The following is a 16,604-nucleotide window of genomic DNA, read 5'->3' on the forward strand; positions in this document are numbered from 1 at the left end:
ATTACCTACTCAGTCCTGCTTCCACACAGTGATGCTTGGTGGTGGCGCCACAAATGTGAGCTCATATTGGAAGTGTTTACAATTTACATAGGCGACACATGTGAAGCAATGCTTTAGAAATTAATTGTTCAATTCCCTTGTCACTATATTCAACGCCAAAACCAAAATGGCCCCACACCACAGAGCGCTAGGAAAAAGACCCCCGTGTTGTAGTTACTCCAACTTGCTCATAGTGATCGGATCTTTACTCGGCAGGGAGGCTGTTCATGTGCTCCTCTAAAGCTCAGACAGAGCCAATTCAAAGATAAATACAAAGCATGGAAACACAAAGTGACATGAAAATTTATTGCAAAACCAAAAAATACCTCAATTCACAAGTGCGTATTGTGGGACTATACTGTAGTTCAATATTACATTGAGAACCATGGCATCCCTACTGCTCATGGCTGCTGCACCTGTATTCACCCTATGTCTGAGACAATCTGTTGCAGCACCTGTCGCTTAAAGACCTCCTCCTAAAAAGCCCAGTCTGCTCTCATTGGTCAGCACTTCCTGGTCTCTGTCTCCAAACTACTTACTTCAACTTAGTTTATAGTGTGATTTTCTACCCTCACAAATAAGGATTCTAAACTAAGCACAAATAGTGCAGCTTTGTCTGCCGTTAGCATGTAGCTACATGTAGTAAACAGCAGCATGTTCTACCAGAGCGGTGCGTAGCTGTACTTTGTGGGCATGCCTGACGTGCTTTTCCTAGAGCAGTCTGAATCCTGAGCAGATCTGCTCATGGGGGGTTAGACTGATTACCCATAAACAAGTTAACCTCATTATTTGAAACTTGAGTCATATTTAGCATGAACATCTGACATTATAACAATATACTATACAGTAAATATAACAGAAAATAAAAAAAGCATAATAGGTCCACTTTACACTTTTCCCAAGTTTCTAGCTGGAGTTTCCTCTTAAAGCATGAGTGATGTGGAACACTTCACAATCCACAAGCTAAAACAAAGCGTTTTTGATCGATAGGTGGTTTCTGTATTCTCACTCCTTTTTAAATCTTCATAGACACATGTAGCACAATAAACACCTCATTCCGCGCACTGTAAAAAGTACCATGTTAACAAGTTATTTTATTATTTACACAGGCGGCAGTTGAATTATTTGTCGCTGCAGACATATTTATTTATGTATTTATTTATTTTTGTATTGACCCGTTTTTGTATTTATTTATGTACAGGCTGTATATAATATCCGCTACATGATGAAAACACGGATATGATCAGAACATTGTTGAAAGCAGTACTATTGTTCAGAGAAAGACAGAAAGGATATCATTTCTTCTGGAGCTTTACATTCATTTATTTTCATCGCAGTGTGTGTGTATCTGTGTGTGTTTTCTATGATGTATGCACTTCAAAAACCATGGCTGAGTGAACTGATATTGAAAAGAACTTCAGTGTTTTACCATGGTGAAGCTGTGGGTTCTTGTTATGATAATACATTTATGTGTGATGTAGTAAGTGTTGTTCTAAATGTGAGGTTCTGTGTTGGAAAAATTAAGAAATAAAAGTTATCTATAATTCAAACATGGGGTTGTCTTTAAGAGAACACTGTCAAAGGGGAATACAACTGGTTCTCTACTTCATTTTTCACTTTTTGTATCTGTGTCGATGTGCACGCTGCCTATGCAAAAACAGGGCAGAGGAGTTGACACTTCAGCCCTTTATCAGATTTCCAGAAGAGCATAAACTTCCATAATCTGATCAATAAACGATCATGTTTATATTTGGCCACTTAGGGGCAGTGGAAGACCCTGAAACAACATATCGCCTTGTATATACAGCAAACATCATGCTTAAATACACATCCATCAGGTACAGATTCATTTAAAAAAAATGTTTTATTGCTTTTCCATCCTTTTGATCAACAAAAGTTACTCCTGTGATAGAAAAATAAAAGAGTAATGAATCTGAATGAGTTGCACCACATAAGGCTAAAAGTATGAGTTGGTTGAAGTTGATGTAGTTCAAGGGGCAGCCACTGAGTGCCACTGAAGAGCGTTATTTACTGTATTGGTTATTTGGATTTGGTGTTAACAGAACTTTAAGGTAAAGTTCAATTGAAAGAACGATTATGATAAATATGTTCAGAGGAAACAGTGTGAGGGCAACTAGACTGACATGACGGGTTAAAGAAGATAATATGAGACAAATCACATTCAAAACCTTAATTAGCTTCTGACAAAACTCATTTCATTTGGTTAGCATTTGATATTCTAAAACAAAGCTATACATGATTCTTGATGTACTAACAATCATGGGTCACCATAGGTCAGTCACACACATGGGATAAATGCACAAAATGTACATGCAGAATTCTTATTGCATTATCAGAGCAAGCTGGACATGTTCACCTTCATGTAAATCAACATATGAAATAAAAAATGAAAACTTCAATAGATAGAAAGAGGGAGACCAGCTCCCTGAGTTTGAAAGACACACACACACACACTCAAACTAAACAGGTGCTGATGATTGAGATGGGTATCTTTTTCTGCAGCGTCTGCAGCAGAGGACCGTCACAGTAACGATGATGATGAGGACTAGGAGCAGGATAGCTATTACACCGATCAATGCTCCAAAACTTAAATCTGGAGGGACAAAGAGAGTCACAGTCAGACAGTTGGATCACTTAAACACACTATAGCGCACTATCATGATGTGTAGGTCCCTGTATTGTTTGGATCACCAACCCCTCCATCAAAACTCTTTACATATGCAGGGCGTTTCTAAGGGGCTTGGGCCACCGAGTTTTTCTTGCGTATCAACTATTAACGGAGAAATCCAGTGGAGTTGCTAACAGCTGGACGTGGCTAACAGTGATTAGCTTGGGGCAGTACGGTGAAGGCATTAAAACGTCTTTTTTAACCACTAATACTGCTCAAAATAACAGAAAACCTCTGCAGCAGCATGAGAAGAGTCCCTACACAGAAAACAAAGCACCAACAACGTAGTTAGAGAGTTAGAGTTTATTTAAAGAGTGTTTTGAAAGACTAAAGCCCAGTTCAGACCAAAGATTCGCAACACGAGATGGTGTATCATCTCCATAGCAACGCCTCTCTGTACTTCCATTCTGACCTCCGACTTTCAGGCTTTTCAACCAAGCTCCCTACAGCCTCTGAAGAGTTTAATGATAATCCGACTGATGTCTGTGTGTGTGTGTGTGTGTGTGTGTGTGTGTGTGTGTGTGTGTGTGTGTGTGTGTGTGTGTGTGTGTGTGTGTGTGTGTGTGTGTGTGTGTGTGTGTGTGTGTGTGTGTGTGTGTGTGTGCGTGCGTGCGTGCCTGTGTGTGTGTGTGTGTGTGTGTGTGTGTATACTGTACATGGTACATGCCACATGCATCAGTCCCCCATTTGGGCCATCCCAGTGAAAGAGTCTGGACACACCGCTGCTTGTGTGCACACCACCTTAGTTCTTAAAACTCCTATCTTCTCTATTAAATTTGTATCATGAAACTTGCAACCTCTGTTTGCAAGACTTTTTGCATTTCACTGTTCCTAAAGTCAGAACTGAACTGGGAGATAAAGCTTTTGGGTTTTCTGCACCTGCTGCATTGAACGAACTATACACTGAGCTGAGGCTTTAAAGTATAATAGTGAAATATGTGCGCACCTTGCAGGATATTACCTCTACCTCCAGGTGTACACTGCTGTATGCTCCACGCTCCCTGCTGGGTGCTTTTGGGTCTGGAGGGGATGTAAGCTGCCACCATGAAGCAGTAACTCTGTGCCACATCCAGCTTCAACACCTCTGCCGTGCTGGAGTCGGATATGATGTCTCTCTATCAGGTAAGAAGGAAATATTACAACCACTCAGTTAAACATTTACCCTACTTACCATTCAGACATTTAGACATTCAGCAATTCTTTATTTGACTACCACATTTATATTTCAAATCTAAAACTGAAATTGAAATGATCTCTGTAGTGGACCATGATATTTTTGACTTATCAGAACATACATTAGTATTTATCTTATATGAAATCTGCTCTATTTCAGTCTTTACACTTATTGTATGATCTTTATTTGATCTTTGGGTTGACAGTGGGACAGCCTTCACATGTCTCTGTCTTTAAAAGGCAAGCTCCATCACTTAAATACCCAATCACCTTCAGTTCAGTTAGCCTACATTACATTTTTGAAACTTAATATTTCCCCTCAAAGATGGAATCAATAAAAATAGTGACATGCAAAGTTCATAGTTATTTGTGAGTCAAAGCCTGACATTAAATCAAAATATGCTTTGCTTTATCGCAGAGAATTAGCTGAGAAGATTCATACCTCTCTCATATTTGTCCATTACCAGGCAACAGTTGGTTAGCTTAGCTTTAGGGGTGTCTCCCTGTGACTAAAAATGTTCATAGTCGAATCTGATTGGTCACGTCTTTCCTTTATTTAACTGATCATTAAATCAGTTGTTTTTTTTTTGCTCATGAAAAACCCTCTGATCTGAGGTGGTGAGCCATGGACATGAAGCAGACAGCGACGGGTGCACGTGAGTCCAGCGCTGCGCGGTCACGTATGTCAGGCAGAGGGTTACTGAGAGATGTGATTTCTGATTTCTGATAGGAGCATCTTATTAAAATCTTTTGTTGTTATAACATGAATGTATTTTGTTTGTATCTTTCTTTGACAGTAGCTGACGGTATATGTAGAACTGTAGCTTCACTTTCACTCTGTCAGACTGTGTCGGATTGAACGTCTATAATGAAAAACAACAAATGGGTAAATATTCAAAGTAAATGATGCTGATGATTAAACAGTAGCATACTGTTGTATTTCTGACTCTCAGATAGATTTAAAGATGAGCTCTGACGGTGCCGAATCCTGGATAGTAAAACTTAGTCTAAGAGGGGTAGGGGGTTAATCCTGCACACTAAGGAGACAGATTAATTATTATAAAATACATGAGTTATTTTCACATTTTTAGCAACAGTATTTATGAATAGGCTTATACTTATACCCAAATAGGCTATTTATTATGGTTGATTGGGAGAAACCAAGCATGTAAAATCAGATATTCAGCACCCCCAGAGCCACCATGGAATAATCCATTGTTTTCATATCCACATAACGACAATCGACCCACATTCTTCCTCCCCGGGGATCGACCCACGTTCTTCATCCCCGGCGATCGACCCACGTTCTTCATCCCCGACGATCGACCCCCTTCATCATCCCCAACAATCAACCCCGTTCTTCATTCCCGACGATCAACCCACTTTCTTTATCCCTTACTATCGTCTCTGTTCTTCATCCCAGACGATCAACTCCATTCTTCATCCCTGACTATCGACTCCGTTCTTCATCCCTGACGATCGGCTTTGACTTCATCCCTGACAATCGACTCCTTTCTCATCAGTCCCTCGACCTCTCTAAACCCCTCCCTTCATCCCACCTTAACGCAACCCTCAGCCCTCCCTCTCGCATCCCCCAGCTATTCCTAACTTCTTCAAGATTGTACAATGGTGTGGTCTTGTTAGTGAACCCGGCGAAAAATCCATGCAGTGATTTGGGGTCAAAAGCTTTTGACATTTGGAGATGTCACCTGATGGTGAGCGCTTGTGCTCGTAAACCTCGTTATTGTCAATATATGTAGTTTGTGGCTTCATGAGATCATGATGTTGTCCTTTCATTCAAGAGAAGGAAACATGTACTCTATCATAGGTGTTTCATTATCTAACTTTTCAATTCTTTGGTGAGACTTTGTTGTACGTATGTCTGAGCTTCATATTAGTGCCAGTGTTTGCGGCTGAATATACTGTACCTTGCCTGTACTTCCAGACTTGTAGTAGCTGATCTTATACTTGAGGTCATTTCTGAGAATGTCTCTGATGCTGAGGTGCTTTCCGTTCTGATGAATACTGGTCAGAGGGTCTGTGATGTTGATGAGTACTCTGTCTTTATCTACAGCACTCACAGTGAAATTCACAGCGCTGATGTTACCTGAAGAGAAGACAAATCACCAAGAACACCTGTCAGGCTCATTCGTACAGATTAAAAGTGTCATATTCATAGGGCTGAATTATATGAGTTAGTAATACTGCCATGCTATCTCTTCCCTCTAGGTTATGATCAGGTTTTAGAGTACTCATATGCTGGTTGCAGAAAGCTGGATATGCTACCAGGGGTAGCCTACTCTGATAGAATTCCGTCCCATAAAGCGAGCTTACCAAATAAACCAGGCTTATTTCAGTTTGTCAGACATTTTCAGTTATTATTCGATTTCCTCTATTACAGCAACCCTTTGGACGATGTAGGTCGTACGGCCTCAGACAGAGGCACTCTTCATGAGGTAAAGGTTTGAATCGATGTAGACCATACAGCCTCAGACAGGGGCGCTCTTCATGAGGTAAAGGTTTGAATCCATGTAGACCGTACGGCCTCAGACAGGGGCGCTCTTCATGAGGTAAAAGTTTGAATCCATGTAGACCGTACGGCCTCAGACAGGGGCGCTCTTCATGAGGTAAAGGTTTGAATCCATGTAGACCGTACAGCCTCAGACAGGGGCGCTCTTCATGAGGTAAAGGTTTGAATCCATGTAGACCGTACGGCCTCAGACAGGGGCGCTCTTCATGAGGTAAAGGTTTGAATCCATGTAGACGGTACGGCCTCAGACAGGGGCGCTCTTCATGAGGTAAAGGTTTGAATCCATATAGACTGTACGGCCTCAGACAGGGGCGCTCTTCATGAGGTAAAGGTTTGAATCCATGTAGACCATACAGCCTCAGACAGGGGCGCTCTTCATGAGCTAAAGGTTTGAATCCATGTACCGTACGGCCTCAGACAGGGGCACTCTTCATGAGGTAAAGGTTTGAATCCATGTACCGTACGGCCTCAGACAGGGGCGCTCTTCATCAGGTAAAGGTTTGAATCCATGTAGACCGTACGGCCTCAGACAGGGGCGCTCTTCATGAGGTAAAGGTTTGAATCCATGTAGACCGTACGGCCTCAGACAGGGGCGCTCTTCATGAGGTAAAGGTTTGAATCCATGTAGACTATACAGCCTCAGACAGGGGCGCTCTTCATGAGGTAAAGGTTTGAATCCATGTAGACTATACAGCCTCAGACAGGGGCGCTCTTCATGAGGTAAAGGTTAGTGCAGCTTACACCCAGTTTGTTTCCAAAGTTAAAGTTTCCCACTGCTGTTGGAGCAGCAGAGAATTGCACAGGTTCTTCCCGACTTCCTAGACATCGTTGTCAAAAGTAAAGCTGCATTAAAAGTACAGGTAAAAGTAGAAAAGGTTCACTTCTAATGATAGCTCCCATTCAAACGCATGCATACTGGAGGGAGACGCCAACGCAGTAATGGCATCACAGATAGATGGCGAAACACACAAACGGCTCGCCAGATTCGTCTATAGCAGCACTTTCTACCTTGACAAACCACCAATAAATGCCTCCATACCAAAACCTACACAAATAATCAGGAATGCAATTTAAAAATGAGTAGAAATTACTCTGCAACCAAGATTGCTGCTTTCCAGGAAATTATAGCATGTGGCTAGCTAGATGTAACAGTGTATGCAAAATGTAAACACTGCAGTGATTTGGAAGCCTTTATTGGTAATTTGTCAGGGTAAAAAGTGTCACGACACTCCATCATAGTCAGTCTAACTGTCTGTTGAACACCCTTGAAGCCATAGCATTGACGCCTGTGCAGTAGTAGCAGTGTTGACGTCGACATGTCTAGCTTGTATTTCATTAACTAGCATGTACCCTGACTCAAATAACATTACTTAAGGACATTTTTCAGATGTCACATACTGTAGCTCTGGACATACGAAAGGCTTTAGACAACTTTTTCCACAAATAGATCAGACAAGACAATAAAAAGGAGTTGACTGACTTTGCATCACAAATTGAGATTTATACATCAGCAGGAAGATAACTTGTCTCCTAGGGCTATTTTATAATATGTGTATATAATGTGTGTAATGTGTGCTACCCACTTTCTCTATAGGGGTTGAAGGGCGGGGAATAAGTGTGAGGGTAATCATCCAGGTCATAGTCATAGTCCAGGGTTGCGGGCTCTGTTTGGATGTCAGCAGAGAAGGTCCTGTCAATCATGAAAACATAAATATGGGTTAAAGATAGGTGATAAGCATTCAACGTGCATGGTGTTTGAATTTTGCACAAAAATATTGGAATGAAGCCAAAACTCTCAAGCAGTATGGTAAATTCTGAGGCTTATCTAAAGCTGGTTGCCATAAGGAAAGGACAGGAAATCCCTAAAAGTAGACGTGAGAAGGACATTTATCTTACACTTACACTGACACTTAACAATATTAAATAAGACACAACACAGTGGAACGTATACCTATGGTCCAGTTTGTTATATTTGAGTACCTATGAACAATTGTTATCTTTAAACCATCATCTGTACCATGTCTGCACATCCAGTAGGAGTGATCCCTCCAAAGTTTCTTTTTTTTTTGGAGAGTTTTCCTTTCTCTAAATCATGGGTGTCAAAGTCAAGGCCCGCGGGCCAGTTCGGCCCGCCAATGAATTATCTTGGCCCCCGGGATGATATTTGATTAGTATTAGAACCGGCAGGAAGGAGGACGATGAGAACAGGGTGTTTCAAGCTAGGAAGGAGGCAGAGTGCATGTTCACGGAGGTAAAGGGCAAAGCTGTGCGTCTTTATCTTGATATTAAGGAACACATTTTATTTTTGAAGGACATTTTCTTTTTTGCTGTTTGCCTGTTGAAAATGTTTTCCTTGAAATAACTAAGGTCATAAGAAAACATTGCTTTATTCATTTCATGTACAGGACATGTGTTTTCTCTTTGAAGGAAGTTTGTTTTTGTCTGTGAGCCTGTTGAAAATGTTTTCACCTGAAATTACTTCTGGAGCCATACAAAAATATTGGATTATTTATTTAATTATTATATATAATACGGTACACTGTGTTAGGTCTTGGTTCAATAGGTTATATGCAATCATTTTAATATGTTTTAATAAACATTGAACCAATGTTTAATAGTTTACTGCTTAAATTATTATTTTTATTTTGTCTGTATGTAGGCTTTACGTACAGTAGATTTAAGACAAATGTTGCTCATCTGCATGTAGAAGGTATCTGTGTGAATAAACTGGCCTCTAGTTTTCTTAATGTTTAACTTGAAGAACCAGTCGAGTGTGCTCACTTTTTAAATTTCCACTGCTCCGTGCTTTTATATCATATTTTACAATTACACTCAATCACAATTGAGTCATCTCGTCAAAATGTATGTTACTATTTATGATACAGAAATGGTTAATGAATGTGAAGTACAGTATGTTAACCTAATAGATATCTAAACCCAATTAAAATACATTATTCAGATCTTGAAGGGATAGAGATCTTGTTCATACCTGTCATAGGGTTTGAGGAGGTTGGTCAGGTCACATTCTGACTCTGACACTTGGGTGCAGTAAGGAATCTCCATCCAATCATTGTCAACGCTGATAATCATGATAAAAAACACAAAAAAGAATAATTCATTAAAAAAATAAAATAAACACAGACTGTTGACATTCTGACTTCCTGATCTGATAAAAGAAACAATGATCTTTGTGTGAAGACTGTTGCATGATTATGAAAAAATATAGAATTCTAAGAAAAGCCCATTTAAAAATACATAACCATAAAAACACCTTTTTTCCTTCATAGATGAATGGAGCTGTACTGAAAATACTAAAAGAAAAATGTGGGATGGGATTTCCTCCACACAGCTCTCAGAGACTGTTTCCGAATAAATTAAATAGAACCATCTGTGGTTGAGAATCCTAGACCATCCAATACAGAAGTGCAGAAAACTGCAGTTCTCTGAGAGTCCAGTAGGAGCAGTTTGCACAATAGAGCAGTTTCTCATTGACCCCCATGTTAAACAGGCCGTTTTCACAGCATAATTTAATCTACTTAGGACTTGTTTACAAAAAACATTCTAGTCTGTATGTTTAATGTGTTCACATTCGTTCACAGAGACAGTTGACAACACTCCCTAGGACAGTCTGTTACTGCCTCTCTGTGATTCAGACTCAATCATAAACAATCTGTTCTTTGCACGTTTTTACAGTACTTATGATCTGTATATATTACCATTGTAAATTTGATATTTTATTTATATATATATATATATATATATATATATATATATGGTGTAGTTCGTTTATAGCCAAACATGAGCTATAAACAGAGCTTGATCAGAGGCAGAGCAGGTCGTCTCCCGTTCGAGAGATCGGAGCTTTGATCCCCGAAGTGTCCTTGGGCAAGACATTGAACCCCAAATTGCTCCCTGTGCTGCGCATGGGTGTGTGAATGTGGTGTGAATGGTTAGATCAGATCTGTAGATGTCCACTGCCATCAGTGTGAATGTCTGTGTGAATGGGTGAATTTGACAAGTAGTGTAAAGCCTTGAGTAGTCAGAAGACTAGAAAGGAGCTATATAAGTAAGTATATAGATAATATTTCCATTTACCATTTACTTAAGATTCCATTTACGCTTCAAAATTCATACAAGTGGTGTGAAGATTATCTTGCTAAACAAAACGTGTAAGTGTCATTAACTTTAGTTCACCACAGAGCTCATTTTCTCCAATAATCCAAAATCCAACAGAAAAATCTGATTGTCTTTTTGTCCGTGGAACCAGGGCAATGCTAACATCTGGGTCGGTCTACAAACATACGCCATCCCTTCAGCACTCTGTTGTGTTGGTTTTTGTCAACCTCAAATATAAGAGCAGCTTACTTTACTTTTACTAACAGAGTGAACAGAATACATTGACCCAGTTTGATTATATATATTTTTTTTAACTGAAGCTAAAGAACACTTAGCAGAAAAATAAAGGGAGGGCAGTGTCTTTGTTTGTGATAAGCCTTCGATTTGGTGTTCATATCATGGTTCATATTGAGAATACTCACCCTACCCTAGTTGAATCAACATACAAACACTAACATAGGAGCAGTGGAAGTACAACAAAAAATGAAAAACACAATACATTAATCCAATCTGACCCATTTAAAATCTTCTGTGTGTGTGTGTGTGTGTGTGTGTGTGTGTGTGTGTGTGTGTGTGTGTGTGTGTGTGTGTGTGTGTGTGTGTGTGTGTGTGTGTGTGTGTGTGTGTGTGTGTGTGTGTGTGTGTGTGTGTGTGTGTGGACTCACATAGAGAACTTGACACTGTATTTGTAGTTGGATGGTATGGTAGTCCAGGTGAGGATGGTTTTAAAGTCCAGAGATACCCAATGAACCTTCTCTGCTTTGGGCACAATATCTAGGAATAAAATGTAAAACATTAATTCCTCCTGACAGTGCCGGCCCTGAACAATTTGGCGTCCTAGGCGAGATTTTAGCTGTCGCCCCCTCTCGCATCGCAATTTGAGTACAAATGTTCGTATAGTTGTGTGTTCTGTTATATCTTTCAGTTCTATAGTAGTATTGTGCCAAAAGGTGGCACAGGATGCAGCTCGTTATTCTGTTATTGAAAAGCAGCAACTGTTAAAGAAACTATTACAACAGACAAATTACACATAAAATTTAAATACCTCGAACAATAATTATAAAAGAAATAACACAAAAAAGATTCTCTGGTTCTTACCGCAATTTACATTGATTCACATACTGGCAAAGTGCCAAAGATCTCAAATTGGAACACGCCTTGACTTCTTTGTGGCGAAGTCGTCAGTGATATCGTCAAATGAGATCCGGTGTGACACATCATAATCGATGCTGATTATGAGAGTCCACTTAGACGCTCTTAATCTTTATATAGTAGTGTATCTACTCCACTTTTGCCACGAGAGCGGTTGGCGTCGGAGGACTGATTTTTATTATATATATATATACATAAACCTTTTTTTTTTTTTAAACTTCAGCACTTCTGGCGCCCCTGGGGCATCTGGCGCCCTAGGTGACCGCCTATATCACCTATGCCACAGGCCGCCCCTGCTTCCTGTTGTTTTGTTGGCGTAATGTAGTATCACACCGATGTCTAATAACTTTTATTATTCAATTCCACAAAAACTTTGACATCCACCTTAATTCCCATCCTCTTCTTTCTCATAAACAGACCATAGTTAAAGTCATACTTAAACAAGAGCCAAAGTGAGCCTGTTACATAGTTTAAACAACCTTATAAATGCTGTTTATACACTCTGACATGTTTAGTACATCCTTGTAACATTCCAGGTTTGTTTTTTTGCGAAGTCTAAAGAATGTTGTGGAACATTTTGCTTTGGTCGTTAGTTGCTCTAACATTTCCAGATGTGTCAAAAAATGCTGCATCATGAAGAGGTAAATACCATCATGAAACATTTACTGATTACTTTTTGTTGCCTAAACATAACCAGTCACATAACAGTAGTTATGGTGCCTATATATAAAGAGCGTCATTATGTATTCCTGTACAAAATATATAAATCCAAGCCTTTTCAATGGCCCATGTCTATTTTTGTCTATTTTCAAAAACTTTCCTGTCCTGGATTTTTCAAGTACCCGTGTGAACCATGATTATACCTAGCTACCTGCTACATTTAATGGATTTTTTTTTTAAATACAGTAGAATTTTTCATTTTACATACAAATTCAGAATTAATATAATACCAAAGATTTCAAATAATTAGCATTTTGCACACTGTAGAACTCTTCATTCTCTATCACAGTGGTTCCTGACTACAGCTGTTAGATGAACACATGTAGGACACCACACAGTTCACAGTGGGGGTCATCCCTATGTTCCCCGGGTCCTATGTTCCCCGGGTCCTATGTTCCCCAGGTCCTATGTTCCCCGGGTCCTATGTTCCCCAGGTCCTATGTTCCCCAGGTCCTATGTTCCCCAGGTCCTATGTACCCCGGGTACTATTTTCCCCAGTTCCTATGTTCCCCGGGTCCTATGTCCCCCGGGTCATATGTTCCCCAGGTTCTATGTTCCCCGCACCCCGGTTGCATAAGCCTCAGCCTTTGTGGATTTAATTTAGCATTTGGGGTTAGAGGTTACGGCCTTTTTTTAAAAACAGGTCCGCTGTTCCCCGCTTTGTTTGTGACTGGGGAACAGCGGACCTGTTTTTAAAAAAACGCTCCCTTGATCCATACAAAGCGGGGAACATTGGACCCGGGAAACATAAGTAGGCTCCCTTCACATTGTATGTCTCCAATGTCTAATACTATTCATTATATGATCGTGGATATTGTTCTTTTTTCATGCAATTGGACTGTCAGTATTAAGGTTGGTTTGGTCAGCAATTGTACTACTACTTCTACTACTTCTTGAATTCACTACTTTTAGCTATTTCAACCGTTCATTACTTTTAGGTAACTATTCAAACAGTTTTACTTTAAGCTAAGTAGGCGTATCTGTACTTTTAGATATTTATTTCTACCATTACTTTTTCTACCTGCTCACACTTCTGTTCCAACTTGCTAATTAGTTTTCATGTACTTTTATTTTACAGCAATATGTAGTGTTCAGGGTTGAAAGCTGGTGATAAAGTCATTATCTCTATTTTTTCAAAATAGTTGAGCTGCTCCAGGGGCTTTACAAGTAATGTTTCTCCCTGGGGTACAAGTTGGCACTGCTCTATCAGACACTGAGGCACTCAGCTGTGACATTTGAAACACAGCATAATAGCATATTTGAGGAGCTAAACTACTTTTGTGTGTTGGCGGTTTCGAGGGGTGACCATGGCACCACAGACAAAAGCCTGGCCTCCACACAATGCCCAACACAAAGGGGGCGAATAAATAATCATGAAAAAGCTCTCTATCTAATCTTACCTGCAGTAGTGATGATCCAAGCAGACACACAGACTCCCAAATAAAGCACAGTTTTCAAAGATGCCATGTTAGCACAAGCCAAAATCCTTTCTCCTTCAATGCTTGATCTTGTTAAATCTATATGAACCCAGGAGATGTAGCTGTAGATAAGACTTTGGTCTGAGTTTAAGCTGCTAAAACTGACTGTTTCTGGTCAACAGGACACAGAGTGTGGGAGCTGTACATGGGGGAACCGCCTGTTCTGCCTGCTAATCCCTCCCACATGCCTGCCTGCTTGCTGATGGGGGGATTCTGCAACACTTTGCTCAGTTTGTACTCCTCCTTGCACCAGAACACAGATTACATGTAACAACATGAATGTTTTTGAGCCACAGCAGATACTGTACCCTGTTTAAACTTGGAAACTGTCCCTCTGTGACTGACCCACAATCTCACAGAAACTGGAGGAATTAGTTAGCGATGGTTACACGCACCCTTACAAGAACCACATAGTTGATTCTTTCTTTGTGGGAAGGAGATTCCTGGCATCATGCTGTTCTTGTTTGCAACTGTTTCTGTGCCTTGTGTTGCCTTGGCAGCTGATAAACTCTGTCTGAGGTGGAGTTTACGTTCTGTACAGACTTTTAATTCACTAGGAAACATACACAGTTGATTTTAAACTTACCATTGCAACACTGGAGACACAAAACATGGAAATCTAGCTTGTTCTTTAATTGTGTACGATGTTACGCACGGCTCTAATGTTACTAATAACATATGCCTGCATTCCATTCTGGTGTGCCAGCTCTTCAGTCCTGGCATGCTGCCCACATGGCTCACTGATTTATTATGTAATCTTTATTTAATCAGGTAAGCTCATTGTGATTTAGATCTCTTTTGCAAGAGAGACCCGAGTACAGATAATAAGAAAACCGAGCATCCAGACGAACAAAAGAACATTCAACATCAGAGACACTCAGACATCACTAAATAGATTTCAAGTTCAAAGTTTAAAAGTGGCCAGTGGTTTTTATAATCCTTCTGGAATTATTTCATTTATGTCCCCATCAGGATAGAAATGCTACCCTTCCGTAGCTATCACACATTGGCCGTGTAATACTAAATGAAAGGTTTTTGTCCTGCACCGGCCGTGGATGTGCACACAGCCACTTCACTGTGTTTCCTAAGATATCATATGAAACTGTTTCATAGCATTTAAATAGAGTATTCATCATATTCAATTGACATTTTTATGATACCATCAGAATGGTTGTATAAATAAGATACCATACAAACCCATTGCTGAAAATACATTGACAGACGTCCTGACGGCTCTTTAAAGGCATTTTCTGAACACAGGCTGTGTGCAGTTCTCTGTGGATTGATACTTTCACAGTATTTATATTGCACCTCAACCTGCTTTATAATAAAAAGAAAGATATGGGACCTTTAATATTACCGTCACAATGGATTAAATGTGTGTTTAAGAGCCGGCCCTTTTTTATAAGCAAACTACACGGCTGTTTAGGGCAAAGTCATGCAAAGTTTGCTGAATTGACCGATTATCCAACCTAGCAACCCTACTTATCTACAATGAATTCATACTTGTTGTTGCTAATGGGTCGACAAGAAAGATTCAGCACGTTTGTTTGACCCAAAACTGGGAACCAACTCTATGTATGTATTTATAGTATTTAGTATCTATCAGAGAGAGAGTTATAACAACGGTGATTGATCATATGACCCACTAATGAAAGCACAGCAGTTGGTCAGGAGGTTTCTGGGGCTGGCCGGTTACTATAGGAGGTTCATTCCGGCCTTTTCGGAGCTGACCAGCCCCCTCACCGACCTGACCCGAAAGGGTGCCTCAGATCCGGTCCAGTGGACGGAGCCGTGTCAGCTGGCGTTTGAGAGGGTGAAGCGAGCCCTCTGTGGGAAGCCACTCTTGTACACCCCTAACTTTTCTCTCCCTTTCATCCTGCAGACCGATGCCTCGAACAGTGGGCTGGGGGCCGTTTTGTCCCAGGAGGTGGAGGGGATCGACCGCCCCGTACTGTACATTAGCCGAAAGCTGGCTCAGCGGGAGGTGAACTACAGTACGGTGGAAAAGGAGTGCCTCGTCATACGGTGGGCGGTCGGGGCCCTCCGCTACTACCTCCTGGGGCGCTCATTCACCCTCTGGTCGGACCATGCCCCGCTCCAATGGCTCCACCGCATGAAAGATGCCAACGCGCGGATCACTCGCTGGTATCTGGCATTACAGCCGTTCCGGTTCAAGGTGATCCATAGGCCGGGTAACCGCATGGTCGTGGCTGACTTTCTCTCCCGCTCCGCGGAGGGGGGGGGGGGGGTGGGCTTGCGGCCGGTGGGATCCCGGCCTAAGTCGGGCGGTGGGGGTATGTGGCAGTGGGGTGTGGTTAAGGTGTCGACTGCTGGAGGAGAGGGAGGAGTGGCTCGGCCGGTGATCAGACAGCTGGACAGAATCAGGTAATCAGTCAGCTATATAAGCACGTTTGTAACCTGGTTCTGTCTCTTGCAGTAGACTGGGTCCTATGGGAGGACCAGAGCGGGGACCGAATAGAGAGGCAGCAGACACCGGACCACGGCCGTCAGGGGGACGGCCGCTCGTCCGTACAACGTGAAAGACGTTGAGTCACGTTTGGGGGGGGAGAAGAAGTGGAAAATAAACAGTTAACCGCTGACAAACGCTGTGTCTCTCATTGTCCGTCTGTCCGGTGAGCAGGGAGGCTCACACTAGTCTTCTAGAAAGACTAGAAAGAAAGTCTTCTGACTACTCAAGGCACAT

At 41.2% G+C, this 16,604-nt stretch overlaps 1 protein-coding gene across 2 annotated transcripts; it reads right to left on the minus strand.

Annotated features, from left to right (window-relative positions):
- Positions 1 to 392: 392 nt before the first annotated feature.
- Positions 393 to 14,011, minus strand: LOC310957770 (tissue factor-like). Of its 2 annotated transcripts, none has more exons than XM_083928501.1 (7): positions 13,820 to 14,011; positions 11,213 to 11,321; positions 9,421 to 9,510; positions 8,015 to 8,121; positions 5,830 to 6,008; positions 3,690 to 3,843; positions 393 to 2,653 (listed from the first exon to the last, which is right to left on the minus strand). In XM_083928501.1, the coding sequence occupies exons 1-7, from the start codon at positions 13,884 to 13,886 to the stop codon at positions 2,520 to 2,522; spliced, it is 840 nt and encodes a 279-aa protein (XP_083784627.1). In that variant the 5' UTR covers positions 13,887 to 14,011; the 3' UTR covers positions 393 to 2,519. The 2 variants fall into 2 exon arrangements, with proteins under 2 accessions (XP_083784627.1, XP_083784626.1); XM_083928500.1 differs by having other exon boundaries at positions 3,675 to 3,843.
- Between the last annotated feature and the right edge of the window lie 2,593 nt (positions 14,012 to 16,604).

This window comes from Echiichthys vipera (assembly GCF_963691815.1).
Source record: "Echiichthys vipera genome assembly, chromosome: 15".
NCBI lineage: Eukaryota > Metazoa > Chordata > Actinopteri > Perciformes > Trachinidae > Echiichthys > Echiichthys vipera.